The sequence below is a fragment of the Brienomyrus brachyistius genome, unplaced genomic scaffold (genome assembly GCF_023856365.1).
Source record: "Brienomyrus brachyistius isolate T26 unplaced genomic scaffold, BBRACH_0.4 scaffold46, whole genome shotgun sequence".
NCBI classification, from domain to species: Eukaryota; Metazoa; Chordata; class Actinopteri; order Osteoglossiformes; family Mormyridae; genus Brienomyrus; species Brienomyrus brachyistius.
The window spans coordinates 1,569,044-1,592,724 of NW_026042321.1; the positions used below are offsets into that span (position 1 = coordinate 1,569,044).

Below are 23,681 nucleotides of genomic sequence, written 5' to 3' on the forward strand. Positions count from 1 at the left end.
TTTTCTCACCATTTTTGTAGCAACATACTACTTTCTGCAGGTACAATACTATTCAACTGATGCTCACGAGGGTATGGTACCCCAGTGTGTTGTACTGTAAGTAATCCAGAAATGTTGGAACACTTGTGGCAATTAGTAGCACCACCTTTCAAGGCTTGATCAACCTCCAATGCTGCAGAACAGGTGTAAATTGTCAAACCATTTTGTTCCCTGAAAAAGGTCTTTTTTGCGTAATTCTGAAATGTACATTATTTACCACTTACAGATATATTGCCACTTATATATATATATATATATATATACAGTATCTCACAAAAGTGAGTACACCCCTCACATTTTTGTAAATATTTTATTATATCTTTTCAAGGGACAACGCTAAAGATATGAAACTCTGATAGAATGTAAAGTAATCAGTGTACAGCTTGTATAATGGTGTAAAGTTGATGTCCCCTCAAAATAACTCAATACACAGCCATTAATGTCTGAACTGCTGGCAACAAAAGTGAGTACACCCCTAAATGAAAATGCCCAAATTGTGCCCAATTAGCCCTTTTCCCTTCCCGTTGTCATGTCACTCGTTAGTGTTACGAGCAGGGACGGATTATGGGTTGTGTGGGCCCCTGGGCAAAACGTTCACGAAGGCCCCCCACCACCACCACCACCACAACCACCACAATTCAAGGGCCCTTGGCAGCCAAACACCCTCCCTATAAGGTCAGGGGCCCTTCTAGGCAGAGGATCAAAGAATGTAGGCCCTCTAAAATAGACAAACGAAAATGCATTGTTGATAAGCGTTGCAAATTGTTTTGGGCTAGGGGCCCCATGGGCCCCCTGCACCCCAAGGGCCCCTGGGCAGCGGCCCCGCTGGCCCCGTCCGTAATCCGTCCCTGGTTACAAGGTCTCAGGTGGCCTTGGGGAGCAGGTGTGTTAAATTTGGTGTTATCGCTCTCACACTTTTGTGAGATACTGTGTGTGTGTGTGTATATATACATATATATATATATATATATATATATATATATATATATATATATATATATATATATATATATACATATATATATATATATATATATATATATATATATATATATATATATATATATATATATATATATATATATATACACACATATATATACATACACACATCCCGAAATTCCGTGGGAATGGTTATGAACATTTGTATGGTAAATCCCACCATAAGTCTTCTTCAGTTCATTCAGCTTCGCACCCCCCCCGATTGGGCGATGTTCACGGGAAACGTTGACCACACTAGGAAACGGAACTTTGTAAGCAGAAGCAACCAGCTCTTCTGTGACAAAGTAACTTTTCTCAGCGCATCGGTCACGGAAGGCTATTAATGCACCTCCAGCAAACAGAGACAGCGGTTTAAAATGACATTACCCCCCGGGTTTTATATAAGTAATGCGTTCAGGGCTTGAATTTCCGATCGCGATGCGAATCGCCGTCAATTCTGCGCAAACTCCATAGTCAGACGAAGCAGTTCGTACTCGGAGCACGTGATTCGAAGGGCTCCTCATGGACGCCGTAAGAGCGAAAGCTGTTTCTCCGGCGTTCTGGGGTGAATCGTGACAGTATGGATGTGACCTGGATTTCTTTGTAGTAGATTAATGGGAGCGATGGCAGGGGGGGGCCTGAAAGCGGAATAGCCCCTTCCTCACCGAGATACTCGTGGCCGACGCGGGGTAAGACTTCATATGTGGATACAGTGTTACTGGTCGTCTTGATAGTTTTTAATCCTCATTTTTATTGAGGATAAATTTACTCCGAAGACGATCCGTTTCCGGTTAGTTTCAGTGCATCGGTAGATAAAAACAGCTAACGATCCGACATTAATTCCGGGTCCTTGTTAAACACGGTATTCACTTTCTACTTCTGCTATTTGCATTTTAATAGTCTACCTGGACATATCGGTAACTAGCAAAATGAGTGTCTGCTCTCCTTGTTTGGTCGCAGGCGACGTTTTCGTTTTCCTTTTTGGCATGATGTATACACACACACACACACACACACATACACACACACACACATGCATGCATGCATACATGCTCGTGTAATACGTGTATATAACTGACATCGGCAGCTAAGGATACTGAAGCTGAGTTGTTTTAATGCTTTTTGATCCTGGTAGCGGAATCTGGTAATGGTTGTATTGTGATTAGCTATGAGACGTAAAACATGCGGTTAGTGAGCACCAGATGTGTCCGTTGTGGGGGAATAATCCACCGGGTTTATTTAGCGTGACCTTCATTGCTGCAATGCTGTAATTATACTTACTGTTATATCACCTTGTGAGACGGCTACTTTTAATGCAGCGTTAATTTAGATTTACAGCTGGGTAATAACAACAGTCTGTGTATCTGTATGATATTTAGACGCGTGGGCTGCTGATTGTCGCTGTTTCACTATGAAATTAAGATCGCATTTAGGGATAACGATTCAGAAAGGAATTTACACATGAATGTGACGAGCAGAGGCTTGGATTGGAAGATATTACGTACAAATGTAAATGCAAAAAAAAGTGCAAAGTGAGGTCCTCTCTGGCAATTTTATTGCTTAGTTATGGGTCCTTTAACATCAGTTCATAACTACCGCCGACTTCTGCTGCAAAAACGTGAATGAGTTTTAGTTCTGAAAAAGTGAATTCCTCAGTGAATAGGAAGAAAAAATATGTCCGTATGTAGTTTAACTGGACTTAAATAACATTCAAATGGGAGATTCATGGTTAAAAATAAATTAAAAAATGAATTCGAATGAATTTCATTCGGGATAATAATAGTTTTCTGATTATGGAAATAAAGCCCGCTGAACTTGTGAATGTACATGTTGCAGCTGGAATTGCAGGAGTGCAGGAGAGTACATTATCAACAACCCTGTGCTGGAGACCTGCTTGGGAATGTGGAGGCTGGGTGTTAAAATCTCTTTCCAAGCCTGAGCTGCCATGTTTTTCACAGCTTTGAAGTGCTTTAATTTCAAATGAAATTAATTGAATTTTGAAATTCAATAGACCTGTTTCAGTTTTTGTAATATAAGACAAGCTATATAATGTGAATGTTTTTTATTTCTGTTTAAATATAGGTTTAAGTTCAGCTTCTAGTTATGTCACAGGTCCTTTTGAGTAGGCCTGTGTCATGCTGAAAGTACACTGAGCTGAAACCCAAGTTCAGGTTCTGAAAATCCTGTGACACTTTTTCCCCGAATGTGTGACTGTCCTTCTGTCCTGCAGTTATCAGCTGTTTCTGATCTTCCTGGTGGTTCCATTTCATACATTATTATTATTATTATTATTATTATTATTATTATTATTATTATTGACAACAACAACAGCAACATTCAAACAATTCTGTTTAGTCTTTGCTGTAATCCTTGACTTTTGTGTCAGGTGACAGAAAGGGTATTCTGGTATCTCCAGTTTTGAGAGGAAAATATGATTCCCCCCCCCCCCCCCTCACCACCACCATTTCCCCCCTCAACTTCTTGCTTAAATTGAGAAGACTGGAATTTTAAATACTCTACAAATTTCTCTTTTCTTGTTTCCTATGGCAACGTGAATGGAGAGAGTTCATCGTTATACAAAAAAGTGTCTGTTCCAGACAAGAAAATTGGTCAGGCACAAACAAACATTTTAGCTGATGATAATGACAGTTGAATGACTCTCTTTGGCTGTCGTTGGTAGCTAAGATTATTAGGACGACGTGTATTTAACTGAATGGTTACAGGTTCAAATCCCATGGCTGGCAGAGTGATGTCGCCATTGGGCGTTTACCCAAGGCCCTTAACCCCATTTCCTCCTGGGACTGGCTGACCTCACTTTCTTAATTTGAATCGAAGGTTTGTGTTAAGCAAAAAAATAAATCCCCCTTAGTATGTACAAGCTCAGTTGTATAACAAATGTGCATTCTTATCTTAATCCACCTACATGGAATGTCGATTTTTATTTTTCTGCACTTCCATGCAGCGCTATATATACAATATATGGACCAGAATCGGTATATAGGCAGCCCCCAGGGTAAGAACGACATATTTAACTGCCAGGAAGCCTGTTATAATAAAAAGCCTGAGTTTAATACAATAGTTCATAATTATAAACAGACACGTCACTTTGTGACACTCGTGAAAACGTTCTGTGGCTTCTTCAGCTTGAGGTATAGTGCTATACCATATGTAGTTACTATTATTATTATTATTATTATTATTATTATTATTATTATTATTATTATTATTATACAAATGTGACTTAAAGACAGACTTGTGCAACGGATCTCGTTCGTAGCCAGGGGACTGTCTGTAGGTCAATCTTAAGTACCCGCCTGACTGCCACTACAGCACCAGCCTGTCCTTTACTGGGATATGGATCGGAACTCTATCCCAAATCTACCACCTGCTACTCTGTAACCTACCTAGAACTGTAGTTCTCTCCTTTTCAGTTTCTGGCAGTACACTGGTTGAGCACAGATCCTTTCTGGCTACGATTAATTTGCCATGTGAATAGAGGGAGCAGAAAATGAAAATAGAGAAAATTTGCATTGAAGTCTGCATGTAATGGCAATACAGCTTGGCTTGAAGGATTATTTTCCTATTAATATATGTCGCTGATGTGACTTATCGGATCCCCATAATTTGCATACGTGCTCAATATATGTGTGAGGGCTTTGTGTGTTCTCACAGTGTCATCGTGAGATTTCCTCCGGGTACTTTGGCTTCACCCCCACAGGCCAAAAAACATGCTGAGGTTAATTGGAGTTATCAAATTGCCCGTAAGTGTCAATGGGGTGTGTGAGTGTGCCCTGTGATGCGTAGGTGCCCCATCCTAGGTCATTGCCTCTGTTATGCACCTGTAACCTCTGGAATAGGCTCAGGACCCCCATTACCCTGAGCAGAATAAGCAAATGGGTGGGAGTTTCCCCCCAAAAATGGTCCCCACAACATCAAAATAACAGGTTTTTAATACACTGTTGAGACATTTGATCTCTGATGTAATATATACATAACCCACAAACACACATTTTGATATTCCTACCTTTCTGGGGATTGTTCATTAATTTCTATGGGCATTAACATAATCCTAAGTATGACAACCTTAGCACCTACCCAGGCGTAACCTTAACTATAAGTAACCAAACAAAATGCAAGACTTTTGGCTGTTTTAGTTTTTTGGTTGCAGTCACATATTTTTATAATATTGAGCTTCCCCTTGTGTAGATGGAACAAAATGTCTCCACAAGGTCAGAATAACAGATTTTTATCACATTGTGGGAACAGTTGGACTTTTATTTCAAGAAAATATTAGAAATACTTTTAAAAAGTGTAACTGACTGGTTTTCAATGTTTTATAACTTGTAGTAATACATTATTTAGCCACAAAGGCTGAAAATATTGGTTTTGAAGAAAATATATCAGGTCTCTCTTCAGTTCGTTGACATTTAGTTTGTGTTATAATTCTTTCTACTAATGTCAGAACTTGATTTGCTCTTTGCCTCTCTTGATTGTGTCTTAAACAAAGTGATAGCTATTTGTCTGCCTTGTCCCAGATAAGATTGTTTGATATCTATTATAACTGTCCTTAAAGGCCTGGATGTTCACATCTCTGCTTCTAGAACAACTGTCAATATGTTATTGTTTAGGAAAAAAACACTGTGTGTGAACATTCAGCTAAAGCCGGGTGACCTTTCACAGGTTTGTGACACTAGCCGCAGATAAATCTTCCCCAGAGTGGGATGTGTTTAAATAGTAACTAAGACCTTGTGTCTGTAGTAAATTGCCAGGAACAGAAGAAGCAGACATATGTTTGGTGATGCATTGCAAAGTGTAGGAGAGTTGTATTGTCTCCAGCATTGTGATTTTAATTATTTTGTTACATTTTTGTCTTGTCTACTTTTTGTCAAGTATTTGAAAGTCTTCAGGTAGGGGAGTGATTGTTGTTGTTAATTGGTAAAGGTTATCAAATTATGTTATCAAATGTTATCAAATTCCTTTTATTGAGCTTAAAGGTCGTATTGTTTGCTGTCCTAAAGATATAAAAAAAATACCTTTATCTGTCCGTTGGCCTGTTGTTCTGTTTCACTCTGATAATATATCTGAAATTGACTGATAAATAACGATACTTTGAGACACTTTGATTGCAGAGAGAAATTTCTCTTTACACTGAGCCCATCTTGCTGTCTAGATCACACATGTAGGAGAGCACGCTTGGCAGAGAAGGGTCAGCTGAAAACTGTTTTCATATGCTGAATGCCGGGTAATTACCCAAATAAAAGAATGTAATTTTACTTTGTGTACTTTTTACTTATCATTTTCTCAGAAGTTATCAAGTATTTTTAAGGGGATATACATAACAATGATAGAACGAGGAATAGGAAAGAGTCTGGTTTAGAGAGATGGATTAGGGTGAGGGTTAGCTAGATTCTAGAGCTTTCCTCCAAACTTTGTGCTTGTCTTGGTTTTACTTTCACTTGAGAATGCCAGTCTGAGCACGCCTGCCTTGCTCTGCCAAAACACTGTCCTGCGACGCAGAACAACCTATTTACAGTGAACCTGTGGCCTTGTCTTTGGTAGGTGGAGGCCCCTGCTGCATTGATTGCTGCTCTCAGAGCAGCACCGTGGTTGGGTGCTAGGGGGCGCCATGGAGTCGCTGCGCTGGGTGCAGCATCGATGTCGGCGCCTGCTGTTCCCCGAGTCAGGACTGAGCTGGTACTCGCCTGCAGATTCACCCCCCCAAAAAAACAGGACCACCAGTGGGGATTCACCCGCTTACAAGCCTGCTGGTAAAAGACGCATGGTCATTGCCCGCCATGGCCCTTACCAGGATGAATACTGCAGCATCTCCAAGGGTTACCAAGGCAACCGCATCCGCACCACCAAGTACACCATCCTCAGCTTCATCCCAATGAACTTATTTGAGCAGTTTCACAGGTGGGCCCCCGATGGATCACAGTGCCTTTAATCTGTATCGACTTTTATCAGTTTTAAGTCTGGAAAACAATTCTGTGTTTAGACCATTTTTAAAATACAGCTCTGTGTAAAATATATATATATATATATATATATATATATATATATATATATATATATATATATATTTATAAACTCCAGCCTGGTTCTTCCCCGCTTCTCATTAATGAAGGGCTTCTTCCTTGCTTTATGGGACTTCAGTCCTGCTTCTAGGAGCCTGATACCAACTGTCCTAGCATTGCACTTCACAGCAGCTTCAGACAAACCACTTCTCGAAGACCTCATAAGAAGAGGTCTACTTGTACTCAAGCTTTCGGTTTTAGCATATTGACCGCAGCTGTAGTAACTGTTAGCACCTTCAACAAATGCCTGAAGACCCAGCTGTAACAGGAATACCCCTACTGGGCTCACGCCACTCCATGCTCCCTGAATGTTCTTAATGCTGCGCTTCTTGCTTTTTTTTTAATAGTAGGGCTATTAGCTTTTTGCGTAATTTGGAAAGTGATGTGTATCTTTGCCATACTTGTTTCTTTGGACAAAAGCATTTGCTAAATAAACAAAGCATATGTATTCAGTGGTTTTCTGTGACAGCTGGAGTAAACCATTCAGGGAGTGGATTTATTCTGATTTAATAAATAACCTTAATCTGGGTTAGTGATATTAGAACAGGCTAGAATGAGAGTCTGTGCATACTAGAAGCTGTGTTGCACACATCTATTTGGGTACATAGTCAATTCTTTCTAGAAATTTCTCAAGTGTAGATACAGAAGTTTTGCTGCCTCTCAACTTGAAACATATTTGGATCATAGAACGATCCTAATCTAATCCTAATCTAATTGTGGTTTGTAGGATTGCCAATCTGTACTTCCTGTTCCTGGTACTGCTGAACTGGGTGCCAGTGGTGGAGGCTTTCCAGAAGGAGATCACCATGATCCCCCTTGTGGTCGTGCTCGGCATCATTGCCTTCAAGGACGCCCTGGAAGACTTCCGCCGCTATCGCTTCGACAAAGTGATCAACAACAACATCACCAAAGTTTACTGCGGGTCAGTACCGGCGATGAACCACTGATGTTGATCTGTTTTTGTAATTTAAAAACCTATGAGGCATTTACAATAGTAAATGAGGTCTGTGATTAATAGCTTGTCATGAAAATGACCAAGGGCAGGACTGAGGGAATCTGTAGATATGTTTGGTTGTTGATGAAAGGAGGAACTTGTGGGTGTGACAGGATTAATGCCTCTCCAAATGAGCAGCCTGTTGCCTTTTGTTAAGTGCTCCTCGGTCACATTGAATGATGACTCATGGGACTGTATTACCGCTGCATTCTTGGAGAAGGTTCAGCACATTGTTGCTATGAATTACAATGGTACGTAAGGATTAGGAGTCAGTTCACATCATCGCTACCTACCCTTTCTTTTGCACATTGCAATGTGTTTGTATGACTGCCTCTGAGCCCTTGCTTGCAAAATGGACAAATGAGTGGAAAGATTTGAGAAACGTGTGATTGGGTTATGGAGCCAAGGACTGAGGTCTTTTATGAGAGCCAATAGGCCATGCTTCTCCATGCTATCTTTTTATTTTACTTTATTTTTGGGAGATATAAAAGTACTTAAACACCAGTAGTGTTTTTAGTCTACAGGCCTGGATTAGGAACCCTTCCCCCCCCCCCCCCCCCCCCGTGTTTCCTACTAATGAACTGTGCTGGTTTTGGTAGAACATTAACAGGGCTATTAGCTTTTATTGCTGGCTCCATGCAAGCGGAGCTGAGTTTCACATTCACAGCAGGCCTTGTCCAGGATCATCTGATAATTAACCAATGTCTAATGTTTGGGGTGGTGTACATGCAGGGATCCATTCTGCCTGAATCCCCAGTGAAAGAAGAATTCAGAATATTCAGCAACAGCAATAACAATGATAATAATGATGATTATAATAATAATTCAGTATATGCCTACAGTATACAGTAGGCCAGGGGTGTCTGCACAGTACGTTGATCGTGATCTACTGGTCAGTCGCAAAGGTAGAGTGGGAGGATCGCATGGTATAAAAGAGAGAGGATGGATGAGGCGTTCAACCGTGCCAGCTATCGCAAAACTCCAGTGAGCAACCGAGTCGCCTCCAATTTACTTCTACTAAACTTAAGAGAGGGTATAAAAATGAATGGGGGAGCTGGACCAAGTAAGAAGCCAAAATGCTATATTCGAAGTGCGTTTGCTTCATCTGTCAGTCTGCCATTGCTATTCCATCCATCCATCCATTTTCCAAACCGCTTATCCTATTGGGTCGCGGGGGGTCCGGAGCCTATCCCGGAAGCAATGGGCACGAGGCAGGGAACAACCCAGGATGGGGGGCCAGCCCATCGCAGGGCACACTCACACACCATTCACTCACACATGCACACCTATGGGCAATTTTAGCGACTCCAATTAGCCTCAGCATGTTTTTGGACTGTGGGGGGGAAACCGGAGTACATGGAGGAAACCCCACAATGACATGGGGAGAACATGCAAACTCCACACACATGTGACCCAGGCGGAGACTCGAACCCGGGTCCCAGAGGTGTGAGGCAACAGTGCTAACCACTGCACCCCCATGCCGCCCCCGCCATTGCTATTCCGAAGAAGGGAAATGTGGAGCGGCGTTTTCGGACTGTTCATAAAAACTACGACATTAACTTCCCTCTGAAAAGCGAGCTGAGAAAGAGAAAGGTGAAGGAACTAAAATCGCAGTTCAATTCAAAAATACTTTATTTATCCCAAATGGAAATTAATAATAAAAATAATCATAAAGAATAATAATAAAGAATACTCTATAAATAAATATATCTTTTGCATTTTTCTAGTAGATAGATAATTTTGACACGGTCATTTATAAATAGCTCGCAAGCTGCCCAGCTGCACCCCCGCAGTAGCAGCTTCGGCATCTGAACTCCATCGCGGTTTTGATATATCATGGGGTCGTCATAAGGAGACTTTTTTGGGGAGTTTTATGAAAGACAGATTACACAAACCAAGTTCTGTAACTCAAAAATACAGAAATTATATGTATAGTGCTGGTTTGGAGAACGTCAGGCATGTTTACGGCAGCCTTTCACTTGACATCCCGCAGTGATCTCGTGTTTCTCGTATGTTATTGTTCTGCTTTGGTATCCTAAACTGAAACACTTCACTCGCTGATAAGACCAAAAAATTTTATGAGGTGTTTCCAGAATGCGCGGGGGGGCGGCACCCCTAACCCTCATGATGTGGTGGGGTTGACATATCTGTCATTGATAAATTATAATTTTATGCCAAAACCTCTGTATGACGTGTTTCTTCACTTTAGATTATTCTTTTTGTTATGCTGTATTCTGAAAAGCAGCCCTTCTGTAAATGGTCGGGCTTTAAATGGTGAATGCTGTGATCGTCCTTCGCTGTGGGGGGCCACTTTGGACACTCATGTCCCCCGTTGGCTTCAGGAAGCAGAGGCGATACGTGGACAAGTGCTGGAAAGACGTGTGCGTGGGTGACTTCGTGCAGCTGGCCTGCAACGAGATCATCCCGGCCGACATGGTGCTGCTGCAGTCCTCCGATCCGGACGGCGTTTGCCACATCGAGACGGCCAACCTGGACGGAGAGACTAACCTGAAGCAGAGGCAGGTGGTGCGGGGCCTGGCCAAGCAGGTATGACTGGAAACTCACGGCGGCTCTCACAGCTTTGTCAATATGCACGGAGCGCAGAGCTCTAGCATTATAACGACTGTCGAGTTAGAGCTGCTTTTCAGACCGTTAATAATGAAGCACTTTTTGTCAGCACCTGCATATACAAAAGCAACCTACGGTGAACAGAACCTATTAATAGAAAATGTGGTAGCACTTTATTTATTAATATTAATACTTTCATTCATTCAGTTCAAGTTATTAACAAATATTGCATAATACTTAACAGATTATTAGTTCCTGTACATTCAAATACTTAGAAATGCTATCAACTCCCTACCTGATTGTCTGACATCACTGCCGCTTCTCTGTGCTGAAGCTGTAGTTGTACTGCTTTGTTTTTAACTGCTCTGGTTTTAACTAACTTCTCTAATTTATTGAATGGTCTTAGTAAAAAAAAAAAAAATAGGCAGGCATTTTATTTATTTATTTATTTATCGATTTATTTATTTGATTTATAATTATTGTTTTATAACATTATTGAGGGGCGGCATGGTGGTGCAGTGGTTAGCACTGTCGCCTCACACCTCTGGGACCCGGGTTCGAGTCTCCGCCTGGGTCACATGTGTGCGGAGTTTGCATGTTCTCCCCGTGTCGTCGTGGGGTTTCCTCTGGGTACTCCGGTTTCCCCCCACAGTCCAAAAACATGCTGAGGCTAATTGGAGTTGCTGAATTGCCCGTAGGTGTGCATGTGTGAGTGAATGGTGTGTGAGTGTGCCCTGCGATGGGCTGGCCCCCCATCCTGGGTTGTTCCCTGCCTCGTGCCCATTGATTCCGGGATAGGCTCCGGACCCCCCGCGACCCAATAGGATAAGCGGTTTGGAAAATGGATGGATGGATGGATGGATAACATTATTGAGGTTTTATTTTTGAATTACTGTTAATGTACAGAACGCTGCTGGATGTGAATCAGAAATTCATGTGACACCATGCTAAAAATGACAGTAAAATGAACCATAAAACTTAAAATGTCCATTCATGGTTTACTGATGTCCACAGACGCAATTGACCATCAGCCTTCAACACTGGAATTCTTATTTCTTTACTTGTTTTCAAATTATTCGATTTTTCAGGTAACAGGTTTAGCCTGCCCTGTCGCGAAGTCACATATGGGTTAAATGCAGAGGAGACATTTCGTCGTCCTGCATTGTGTGCTGTGGTATGTCAGCAATGACAACACATCACTAATCAGTTTCACTTTTAGTGAGTGTATCAACTGAAGTTTTTTTTTGCAGATAATTGGACTTGTTATATTCCGCTGTTTTTTTGTATAAAGATATGTTTGTTTGAAGACTTAATAGTCTGTAAAGGTTACTGACAAACATGAAGTTTCGGTGTGCTGGGGATCTTGTTGCCATTTATCTGTTTTAAACATGCAGCCAAACTTTTTTAACCACTTCTGAGGACACATTGCACCCTTAGAATCGGCACAGACTTTGTCAGCTCAAAGCTTAATGTTATCAGTTGTTATGATTGGTAAACATGCAAAAACCCAATTTCCTTCTGACTTGCAAAGTAGAGGGAAATGTGAAATTGGTGGTTTTAAGTTTGTACAACCTGTGAACAAAGAGCCTTATGGGAAATGAAACAAGTGCAATTGGTGTGTGAGGATGTATGTTTAATTAGTCAGACATTAATGATTGAAAACATGATTAATTTGTTACTGAATAGTTACTAAGTACTTTAGCTGGAATTTCTTAAATCATTTATAAATGTTTAAAAACACGTGATCTAATACATTAATTATCATTTGCTAAAAAAAATTAATTTACATAAATTAATCATCTGTTAAATGTCATGTAATATTTGTTAATGACTTATTAAGGAAAGCTATTACTGTATAAAAGTCTTACTGAAAATGTAACAATTAACAATTTGTCTTGTTGGTGAAGGGTTCTGATGTGATTCCTGAAAATTTTGACAGTCGGATTGAGTGTGAAAGTCCCAACAATGACCTGAACCGCTTCCGAGGAGTTTTGTAAGTCTTATAAAACCTGTTCCTTATCTCTCACTGGTCAGGCTGGATGCCAACAAACTGTCTCGGTTCCCATTTTATATTTCTATCTGGTGGAGAAAATAAAAGGGCTTTATTGTGCTTGCATCTGGTTCAATGCGCATCACTGAGTCCAAATCATGGAAGTTGAAGAAATGTAGAGACAAACACTCACAATAACAGTTTACTAACAATTACTATTTGTTGGAAGTGGTAATCACACCTTCCTCATTTATTCCTTAACAGAGCAGGCAGTTCTGGGAGGCCAAGCGCCCTATCATGTCTAATCACTGGCTTACCACAGGTCTTTAACATAAATGAAATTACTGTGGTTAGCCTGCAGAGAGTGTGGAACGTAACACAGACATATACACACTCAAACACGGTTGAACCCGCTTGTCCTATTCAGCTTTGTGGGGGTCTGGAGCCTGTCCTTGATGCATTTGTACAAGGCAATCAGAAATCAGAAAACTTTATTATTTAAGCTGGTCTACCTATCTAAATGGGGACCGTCCATTCATTTCTATGAGAATAACCCTAATCCCAATCACAACACCCTTAACCTCTACCCAGTCCTAACCTTAACCATAAGTAACTAACCAAAATACAAGACTTTTTGCATTTTTACTTTTTTGATTGCATTCGCAGGTTTTTATAAAATTTTGGTTATCCAAATGGGGACCTCAAAAGATGTCCCCAAAAGTAGGGAAATTTCAGGTTTTGTTTCATTTCTATGGGAAATCTCTAATCCCATTAATGACAACCTTAACCTACCCCACCCTAACCTTAACCATAAGTAACCAAACAAAAAATAAGACTCGACATGTTTAGTTTTTTTATTGCAGTCACAGATTTTTATAAAATTGAAAAAATGGTTCCTACAATGTCAAAATATAATATATGCTTAACTCACACACATGGGCACTATTCAAACATACAACATTGTGTGACTTGCAAAATTAGTAAAATATTCATATTTTATACAGCGTTGTGGCATCATAAGTTACTATACTAACTAGTCCCACACTCTTACTTTGTTTGCATTTTTAGAATTTGATTTGTAATGTCTGTAATTTTTTTTTTTTTCCCTGTTTTTAATGTTTTTTTCCCCCCAGGGAAAACCCCAATAAATTGCGAGTGGGTTTGTGCAACGATAACCTCCTGCTGAGAAGTTGCACTGTCCGCAACACCGAGACCATCATCGGCATTGTTGTCTATGCTGGTGAGTGAATGAGCTGTCATTGGCATTGTAGTCTATGCTGGTGAGTGAATGAGCTGTCATCGGCATTGTTGTCTATGCTGGTGAGTAAATGAGCTGTCATCGGCATTGTAGTCTATGCTGGTGAGTAAATGAGCTGTCATCGGCATTGCAGTCTATGCTGGTGAGTGAATGAGCTGTCATTGGCATTGTAGTCTATGCTGGTGAGTGAATGAGCTGACAGACTGGCCGTCCTACCCCTCCTTTTGGAGATGGAAAGCAGGCTAGCTACACCTGCAAAACACACTGCAAGGCCCCTGCTACACAGTGAAATGAAATTTCAAATGTAACTTTTTTGTATCGTGTATAAAAAGATTTGTTTTTCTTTGGAACTGTAATCACCCTTGCTTGACAAAAGTTCCCATGACACTAAACTTGTATCAAAATTGTTTGGGTTATGATGTAATTATTAAGCCCCATAACTACAAAACAGAACTGGTGGTGAATTCTGAAGCATATTATAATAAATCTTTTGCAGAACATCACTGATTTATATTACATTGCTTTGCATAAAAAGAGGAAGAGTGAAAAATGTATCGGAAGCATTGATTAATACCAGAGCTGCGTGATGAGCTCTAAAATATAAAGTATGTATGTTTGTCAGATTGTATATATTGTAAAATGCCCTTGAGTGTGAGAAAGGCACTATATAAGTAAAACATAATAATTGACAATGACAGACCTGTGTTTAATGTATTGCATGAGAAGCCACTGTGCAAAGGCTTGTTTCTAAAAGATTTCAGATTGACTACAATCATTCAAAAGCTGCCCAGAAGCACTTAGAGGGTAGATTCAGGAACTGAGGTTTCTGAAGATGCATTTAGTAAATGGGTTTTCAGGTAAGGATGCAATATATTTTATCTCAGTCAAGTTCTCTTCATCAGGTCTCTGAGTCCCGGCCTTTGTTTGGGTTCTTTGTGTGCAGGCCATGAGACCAAGGCGATGAAGAACAACAGTGGACCACGGTATAAACGCAGCAAGCTGGAGAGGAGGCTAAACACGGACGTCCTCTGGAGCGTGGTGCTGCTGCTTGTGATGTGCCTGACTGCAGCGATAGGTAGGTTCCCTCGTCGTGTGCAGTGCCGAGCCAGTCAGTTCTCTGACACTGTCATGTGTGCAGTGCCGAGCCAGTCAGTTCTCTGGTACTGTCATGCGTGCAGTGCCGAGCCAGTCAGTTCTCTGATACTGTCATGCGTGCAGTGCCGAGCCAGTCAGTTCTCTGATACTGTCATGCGTGCAGTGCCGAGCCAGTCAGTTCTCTGATACTGTCATGCGTGCAGTGCCGAGCCAGTCAGTTCTCTGATACTGTCATGCGTGCAGTGCCGAGCCAGTCAGTTCTCTGATACTTACCAGTAACTTCCCAATATTGTTTTTATGCAAAATGTTGCTGTACATGCAGAAATTGTGAAATATGCACAATATTTACTATTTGAATGTTTGTTGGTTTTAAATACGTTTGTTTTTTTATGTTTTAGGTCACGGTTTATGGTTGAGCAGCCTGAAAAATCCAGCATTTATTATTCCTGATGGCATTTCCCCTGTCTTAGCTGGATTCTACTTGTTCTGGACCATGATCATAGTCTTGCAGGTAGTGTAAGGGAATCTTGCTGACTTCTATATCGATAAAGAGCTGTCTGTCTGTCATATCTTGAGAAATGCAGGAGAGCAGGTGTGCCCAGATTCCTCCCAGTATGGGTATGGTTAGTCATTGCTTTTATTCTAGACACAAACATTAGTGAAATTCATGAAATGACGTTGAACCAGTTTCTTGTTGGGCTTTTATTCAAGGTTTATGTTTTTCGTTTGTTTAGGGCAAAAAGAAGGAAGGGTTAAATTAATATAGAACGAATATGCCAATTTTTCATCTAAGCCTCTGTTATTATAATTAAGTCATTTTGATCTATAATCTGTCTATAATTATCCATAATAAAAAGAATCAATGACTTGGCTAACCACTGGATCACCATGTCAAATATCCTTGTTGCCTCACACCTCTGGGACCCGGGTTCGAGTCTCCACCTGGGTTACATGTGTGTGGAGTTTGCATGTTCTCCCCATGTCATCGTGGGGTTTCCTCTGGGTACTCCAGTTTCCCTCCATAGTCCAAAGACATGCTGAGGCTGATTGGAATGACCAATTGCCGTTAGGCGTGCATGTCTATGTGAATGGTGTGTGTGACTGGTTGGCGCCCCATCTTGGGTTGTTCTCTACCTTTATGCCCATTGCCTCCAGGATAAGCCCCAGACCCGTTTGACTCGGCATAGAACAGGCCATTACAGAAAATTGATGGATGAACTTTGATATTTCAATACTGGCTGTTAGGCACCATGAAACATCATAAATTTATTTTTTCCTATAAAGATAACAGCAAGAACACTTTTAGCTAATGTTCACAGAAATGAAGGTATATAGATTACACTCCATATTTAATCAGCATTGATATAGATTGACTTTACATGACGCTCTGCCTTGAATGAGGCTAAATCCCAAGACCTTTCAGATGAAACCTCTACTTTCCATCCCAACCTTCCTCCAACAGGTGCTGATTCCCATCTCCCTATACGTTTCCATCGAGATCGTCAAGCTGGGTCAGATATACTTCATCCAGAATGACGTAGACTTCCACAGTGGGCGGCTGGCCTCCGGTGTCCAGTGCCGGGCGCTGAACATCACCGAGGATCTGGGCCAGATCCAGTATGTCTTCTCTGACAAGACTGGCACGCTGACAGAGAACAAGATGGTGTTCTGCCGCTGCAGCATTGCGGGCGTGGACTATCCCCACGAGGACAACGGTAAGCTGACCTGCAGGAGGGAGGCTCATAATACCGGGAAGTTCTAAGCAGGTGTGGCTGCCATTTATTATGTTATCAGAGCAAACACAGAATAACGATGCATAACTGAAAAGTTCCCTTTGGTGACCAAAGGCAGAAAATATAAGAATAGCTCAGTTTACACTATACTTCACATAAGAGAAAATCACCACAACATATGAATGCAGTGAATGGGATGAAATGAAATGCTCTAGATATCTGAAATGTGTGAAATTGCAGTTCAGCATGGTGTCTTCTATTTCAGTAAAACAGCAGGAAGGCCAGTTATAAAGGGTTAGGACATGAGAGGGGTGATAATGGGTAGTCACCCCCCCCCCCTCCACAACTAAGTAAGCAGAGATCAGGAGGACAATGTTTGAATAGAAGACGTCTACAAAACCGTGGATGCAAGTTAATAAGCCAAGCAGTCTCCTGGTGTTCTGAAGTCTGGAGGATCTCACTATAGGGAATATAGTTAGTTTAATGAGTGTAACTCGAAGTCCAGGAAAGCTAGTTAGAGCTGTGTGAAAATCAGCAGGTACTTTATCTCAAGGACCTTGGTTTCCCACCTCCAGTCTTTGTAGCTTCCAGCGCGTACAATCTCCTGTAATTCCTGCGTTGGTCAGTCGTGGTGTCTTCTCTGTTATTTTGCATACCTTTATCGTGGATGTTCCCTCCATCGTCCATAGTGCTTAGTCTTGACACTCTTCTCCAAGGCTACAGCTGTATTGGGGTGGTGTTGCCTGCCCGGTGGTCTGTCGGGGGTTTTTTTCAGCAACATAACATTGTGGCCATCTCTTCCAGCACGGAGGCTGGAGCTATATCGTGATCAGGACTGCGACGACGACGACGACGACGATGCCGGCCGTCCTACGACGAAGGTGAAGTCGCGGTCCAGCCTCAGGTCGCTCAGCTGCCGCTCTCTGAACTGCAACCACAGTTCAGTGTCCCTGCACACCCTCACTGGCTGTGAAATGGAGCCCGACCTGCAGACGGAGCCTCTGGATGGAGGTGCCCCTCGCCAGACGGCCTTCAGCAGCCACATGGTACGTCCCCCCAAACAGCACCACTCGGCAAACACAGACCATCCTTTGGCCCCAGAGACATGGGAGCCAGCCTTTGATATCATCGACTCAACATGCTGGAAACCTCTTCAGAATTGGCCTATGCAGTGATCTCATATGGAATTTCTCTGTGTTCCCAGAATATCAGAATGTGACAGTACACCCGAGTTTAGGAGTTGTTTAAGAGTTTGTTAAATCGCTGCCAGTATGATTAATTTTACTTTCTGCCTGCTTATGTCAGCTTGTGTAGAAAGTATTGTCTCCTTCAATATAAATAATCCTGTATTAACTTTATAAATATGGTCCAGTGATCTTGTCAAGGCCTGCCTGAGTTTCACTTCCTGCTTGCCAAGCCCAGGGAAAGCTGTGTAAACTGCCATAAAGCTGGTTATGCACCAAGCCTTTGGCAAAAAAAACTATAGCCAATCAAGGCCGACAAATGATCAGCTCCCATTGATTGTGAGCGTTTGCACTGGATCAGCCCAGCACGACTAGAGAAGACGGTTAACATAGAGCCCAATCAGAGAGCTGCAACTAGCTTACACCCGGCTAAACGGCCAGTGGGGACTAAACATGTCCAACACGCCAGAGCGACAGGCAGTCACTGACTCTCATTGACACCCCGACAACTTTCGATGGCGGAATATCGACTTAGTGTGTCCAGACTTAAAGTAAAGGCTGTGCTTTAATTTATTCATGGCAAAGAATACTGCCTGAAATTATTATATTATGACAATTCTGAAAATATAGTTTTCCTTATTTTCCTTATTCTCCTTATTCCCGGCGGCTCCGACCAGGAGAAGGACGTCATCCCAGATCCCCAGCTCCTCCACAAGTTGGCTCAGCTCCCGTCGCCATCACTCCCTCTGCTGTACAGCACAGGAGACTCATCCCAGGAAATCCCTTACATCGTGGACTTCTTTCTGGCGATGGCGCTGTGTAACACCGTGGTAGTGTCATCGCCTGGTCTGCTGCTGCCAGTAAGTCCCCAGCCTCCACCTCCCTCCAGAGATCTTGGAGATTTTACATCTCAGACTATGAATTCCACACAGGTTTTAGGTTACAAATATCTAAATGATTTTATATGCTTCAGGGGTTGATCATTGCTCAAGAAAAAAAAATAATTTTTTATTAAAATAATGTTCATAGAAACTTTGCATGCTAGCATCTTGGGTGGTGTGTGGATCAGAAGGTTGCAAGTTCAAATCCTATAAAAGTGATGTTACCTTTGGGCCCCTGAATAAGGTTCTTAACCCACGATTGCTCCAGAGCCTGGCTGATGCTGCTTTGGATGGAGTAAATTAAAAGGAAATGTAATCACTGTGTTAAGCTGGACTGTTGGAGCAGGTGCCTGTCGTTTTCTTTGCAGAATCTGACACTGGAGGTCCCTCGCAACCCCATCCGGTCCCTGGAGGACCTCAAGCTGCTGTTTCCTCGTTTTGGGGTCCCCCGCTTCGCAGCGCTCTCTTCCCCAGGGGGGAATGGTTTGCAGGAGGCGGAGAGCCCCTCTAACTTTACTCAGAGACTGCTCTTCCGGATGAAGGGCTCTGCCTCATCCTTCGCTCTGCCAAAGGTGGATGTAGGAGAAGGGGAGGACTCTCCAGTCAGAGCCCCCAGTCCAGCTCAGGTGGAACTGGGTGCTCTGGTTTCGGAGGCGGCTGAGGCAGAGCCCTGGCTGGAGGTGGAGTCTGGTGGGGACGGCGGGCCGGACCAAGACGAAGCAGAGGAGCTGATGTACGAGGCGGAGAGTCCGGACGAGGCAGCGCTGGTTCATGCCGCTCGAGCTTACAGGTGTACCCTGCGGGCCCGGACCTCAGAGAAGCTGGTAGTGGATCTGCCAGGCCTGGGCCACCTCACAGTGCCCCTGCTGCACGTGCTGCCCTTCGACTCCCTCCGCAAGAGGATGTCTGTGGTGGTGCGACACCCTCTCACCAGCCAAGTGGTGGTCTACACCAAAGGGGCCGACTCAGCCATCATGGACCTTATCACCACACCCAAAGGTACAGTTTAGCTGGATTTGGATTTAGGTGTTCATTTACATGGAAGATAAAACTTAATAATAATTTGACAACCTTGTCAAAGATGCTTTTGTGTAATAGCCATCTAGGTCCAAAGTGTTAGAATATCTATGTGGAAGGCCTTACTCTGTACTATTTACTGTACAGCCTGGGTGTGCCGGTCCATCATGGGGCACAGGGCTGGCGAACAGCCTCAGTGTGCCAGTCCATCAGGGGGCACAGGGCTGGCGAACAGCCTCAGTGTGCCAATCCATCATGGGGCCCAGGGCTGGCGAACAGCCTCAGTGTGCCAGTCCATCAGGGGGCCCAGGGCTGGCGAACAGCCTCAGTGTGCCAGTCCATCAGGGGGCACAGGGCTGGCGAACAGCCTCAGTGTGCCAATCCGTCATGGGGCCCAGGGCTGGCGAACAGCCTCAGTGTGCCAGTCCATCAGGGGGCACAGGGCTGGCGAACAGCCTCAGTGTGCCAGTCCATCAGGGGGCACAGGGCTGGCGAACAGCCTCAGTGTGCCAGTCCATCAGGGGGCACAGGGCTGGCGAACAGCCTCAGTGTGCCAGTCCATCACGGGGCGCAGGGCTGGCGAACAGCCTCAGTGTGCCAGTCCATCACGGGGCGCAGGGCTGGCGAACAGCCTCAGTGTGCCAGTCCATCACGGGGCGCAGGGCTGGCGAACAGCCTCAGTGTGCCAGTCCATCACGGGGCGCAGGGCTGGCGAACAGCCTCAGTGTGCCAGTCCATCACGGGGCGCAGGGCTGGCGAACAGCCTCAGTGTGCCAGTCCATCACGGGGCGCAGGGCTGGCGAACAGCCTCAGTGTGCCAGTCCATCACGGGGCGCAGGGCTGGCGAACAGCCTCAGTGTGCCAGTCCATCACGGGGCGCAGGGCTGGCGAACAGCCTCAGTGTGCCAGTCCATCACGGGGCGCAGGGCTGGCGAACAGCCTCAGTGTGCCAGTCCATCACGGGGCGCAGGGCTGGCGAACAGCCTCAGTGTGCCAGTCCATCACGGGGCGCAGGGCTGGCGAACAGCCTCAGTGTGCCAGTCCATCACGGGGCGCAGGGCTGGCGAACAGCCTCAGTGTGCCAGTCCATCACGGGGCGCAGGGCTGGCGAACAGCCTCAGTGTGCCAGTCCATCACGGGGCGCAGGGCTGGCGAACAGCCTCAGTGTGCCAGTCCATCACGGGGCGCAGGGCTGGCGAACAGCCTCAGTGTGCCAGTCCATCACGGGGCGCAGGGCTGGCGAACAGCCTCAGTGTGCCAGTCCATCACGGGGCGCAGGGCTGGCGAACAGCCTCAGTGTGCCAGTCCATCACGGGGCGCAGGGCTGGCGAACAGCCTCAGTGTGCCAGTCCATCACGGGGCGCAGGGCTGGCGAACAGCCTCAGTGTGCCAGTCCATCACGGGGCGCAGGGCTGGCGGACAGCCTCAGTGTGCCAGTCCATCACGGGGCGCAGGGCTGGCGGACAGCCTCAGTGTGCCAGTCCATCACGGGGCGCAGGGCTGGCGGACAGCCTCAGTGTGCCAGTCCATCACGGGGCGCAGGGCTGGCGGACAGCCTCAGTGTGCCAGTCCATCACGGGGCGCAGGGCTGGCGGACAGCCTCAGTGTGCCAGTCCATCACGGGGCACAGGGCTGGCGGACAGCCTCAGTGTGCCAGTCCATCACGGGGCACAGGGCTGGCGGACAGCCTCAGTGTGCCAGTCCATCACGGGGCACAGGGCTGGCGGACAGCCTCAGTGTGCCAGTCCATCACGGGGCACAGGGCTGGCGGACAGCCTCAGTGTGCCAGTCCATCACGGGGCACAGGGCTGGCGGACAGCCTCAGTGTGCCAGTCCATCACGGGGCACAGGGCTGGCGGACAGCCTCAGTGTGCCAGTCCATCACGGGGCACAGGGCTGGCGGACAGCCTCAGTGTGCCAGTCCATCACGGGGCACAGGGCTGGCGGACAGCCTCAGTGTGCCAGTCCATCACGGGGCACAGGGCTGGCGGACAGCCTCAGTGTGCCAGTCCATCACGGGGCACAGGGCTGGCGAACAGCCTCAGTGTGCCAGTCCATCACGGGGCACAGGGCTGGCGAACAGCCTCAGTGTGCCAGTCCATACTTTACATTTGTAGGCCACACCCCTCAGAGTCTCCATTTTTACCAGTTATGCATGTTTCTTTTACCTGTTGTATTTTAATATATTAACCTGGTTAATCGCGTATTTTTTCATAGTCGAACCAAGCATTTGTGTGGGGCTTCTGAGGTCTTAAATAATCATATTGAATAATTGCTTATTTAGGAGATGCTGTAGCAGCGTGTTCTGCTCGCTAGCTGATGCTGTACGTTTCCTGCCTCCAGACGACAGGCAGGCTGCGGACAGACTGCGCCACATCCGAGAGCGAACACAGCTCCATCTGGACGACTACGCCCGGCAAGGACTTCGAACCCTGTGCATAGCCACAAAGGTACCACTGTACACTAAAAAAAAAAATCATTCAAATTAATTTAGTGATTATTGTTGACATAGCACACAACAATGAAATGTGTCCTCTGCATTTAACCCATATGTGACAATGTGACATAGCAGGGGGCAGCTAATTCAGTGCCCGGGGAGCAGTGCTTGGGGGCGGCACCTTGCTCAGGGTATCTCCGTGGTGCCTTGTTGGTCAGGGATTCGAACCTGAAATCTTTCAATTACAAGTGCGCTTCCCTAACCATTAGGCCACCACTGCCCTTGGTATGAAGCGAAGCAAATGAAGTGGGACAGTTTGGATGGAAATGGCCATGTAGTATTGCTGGTTGGATTGACCCTCTGTGTTTGTAGGTCCTGGAAGAGGAGGATTATGCAATGTGGCTGAAGAGACACAGCTACGCGGAGACCAGCATAGAGAACCGAGAGGAGCTGCTGCAAGCATCTACAAGTGAACTGGAGACCGACCTGACCCTGCTTGGTAATGGCGGGAAACCTGACGCTACAACTGAAACCAGTACTAGTTAAAGCCGACGTGGTTCGCTAGGCAAGCGTCACTGGCAACCCCCGCAGCCGTAGGCGGCCGCTTCGGTCTGTTAGTGGGTTGACTGGCACTGCCTGAAATGGATGAATGTCTGACTGTGCAGGAGATGTATGGCTTGCATGTTTATTATTAAAGAAATTCAGCTGTTTCTCTTTAAGAATGTAATAGATATGATTAAAGCATAGAATCAGAAAGCAGTGCAGACTTTCACACGAAACTGCGTCACATTGTCAGGCCAGGCAGCCAGATAAAGCTGCAGAAATGGGGAAGCTTCAGTCTCCTCCTCCTTCCTCTTCTGCTGCTGCCTTGATCTTCTGCCCAGCTCACTTACTATTAGAGCATGATTCTAATTAGTTCTCCTGGCCCTAAATAGGAGTGGTGTCCTTGGCTGAGCTCCTCACTTTCGTCACTGTTAAATCTCAGTGATGCGTGCTGGCTGAGCAGAAGAATGGGTCTGGAAGCTGATTGTACCCCCCCCCCCCCCTTTCCAGGTGCTACAGGAATCGTGGACCAGCTGCAGGAGCAAGTCCCAGAGACCATCGAGGCGCTGCAGGCAGCTGGGATAAGGGTCTGGGTCCTGACCGGCGACAAGCAGGAGACTGCAATCAGCATCGCATGTTCTTGCAAGCTGCTGCGAGCAACAGACAAGCTGCTGACTGCCAACTGTGCCAACAAGGTCTCTGCGCGTGTGTGTGTGTGTGTGTGTGTGTGTGTGTGTGTGTGTGTGTCCACAACGGAACTGAACCCTGATAATTTTCAGCTTTTGGGGACATTTTTCAGGACCCCACAATATAAACCTCAGTTTTACTGGAAAAATGTCCCCAGAACTCGATTTTATAAATACCTGTGACTGCAATCAAAACAC

At 44.9% G+C, this 23,681-nt stretch overlaps 1 protein-coding gene across 1 annotated transcript in view; it reads left to right on the forward strand.

The window, feature by feature from the left end:
* The first annotated feature begins 1,287 nt into the window (after positions 1 to 1,287).
* Positions 1,288 to 23,681, forward strand: part of LOC125723165 (phospholipid-transporting ATPase VD-like) — a 33,856-nt gene continuing 11,462 nt past the window's right edge. Inside the window, exons 1-15 of the mRNA XM_048999554.1 lie at positions 1,288 to 1,709; positions 6,580 to 6,936; positions 7,825 to 8,019; positions 10,434 to 10,638; positions 12,567 to 12,652; positions 13,783 to 13,889; positions 14,851 to 14,982; positions 15,401 to 15,513; positions 16,465 to 16,717; positions 17,540 to 17,781; positions 18,597 to 18,779; positions 19,169 to 19,799; positions 22,161 to 22,267; positions 22,627 to 22,753; positions 23,308 to 23,492. Of these exons, the coding sequence (XP_048855511.1) occupies positions 6,647 to 6,936; positions 7,825 to 8,019; positions 10,434 to 10,638; positions 12,567 to 12,652; positions 13,783 to 13,889; positions 14,851 to 14,982; positions 15,401 to 15,513; positions 16,465 to 16,717; positions 17,540 to 17,781; positions 18,597 to 18,779; positions 19,169 to 19,799; positions 22,161 to 22,267; positions 22,627 to 22,753; positions 23,308 to 23,492 (2,856 nt within the window). The 5' untranslated portion in view covers positions 1,288 to 1,709; positions 6,580 to 6,646. The remainder of the gene's footprint in view (positions 1,710 to 6,579; positions 6,937 to 7,824; positions 8,020 to 10,433; positions 10,639 to 12,566; positions 12,653 to 13,782; positions 13,890 to 14,850; positions 14,983 to 15,400; positions 15,514 to 16,464; positions 16,718 to 17,539; positions 17,782 to 18,596; positions 18,780 to 19,168; positions 19,800 to 22,160; positions 22,268 to 22,626; positions 22,754 to 23,307; positions 23,493 to 23,681) is intronic.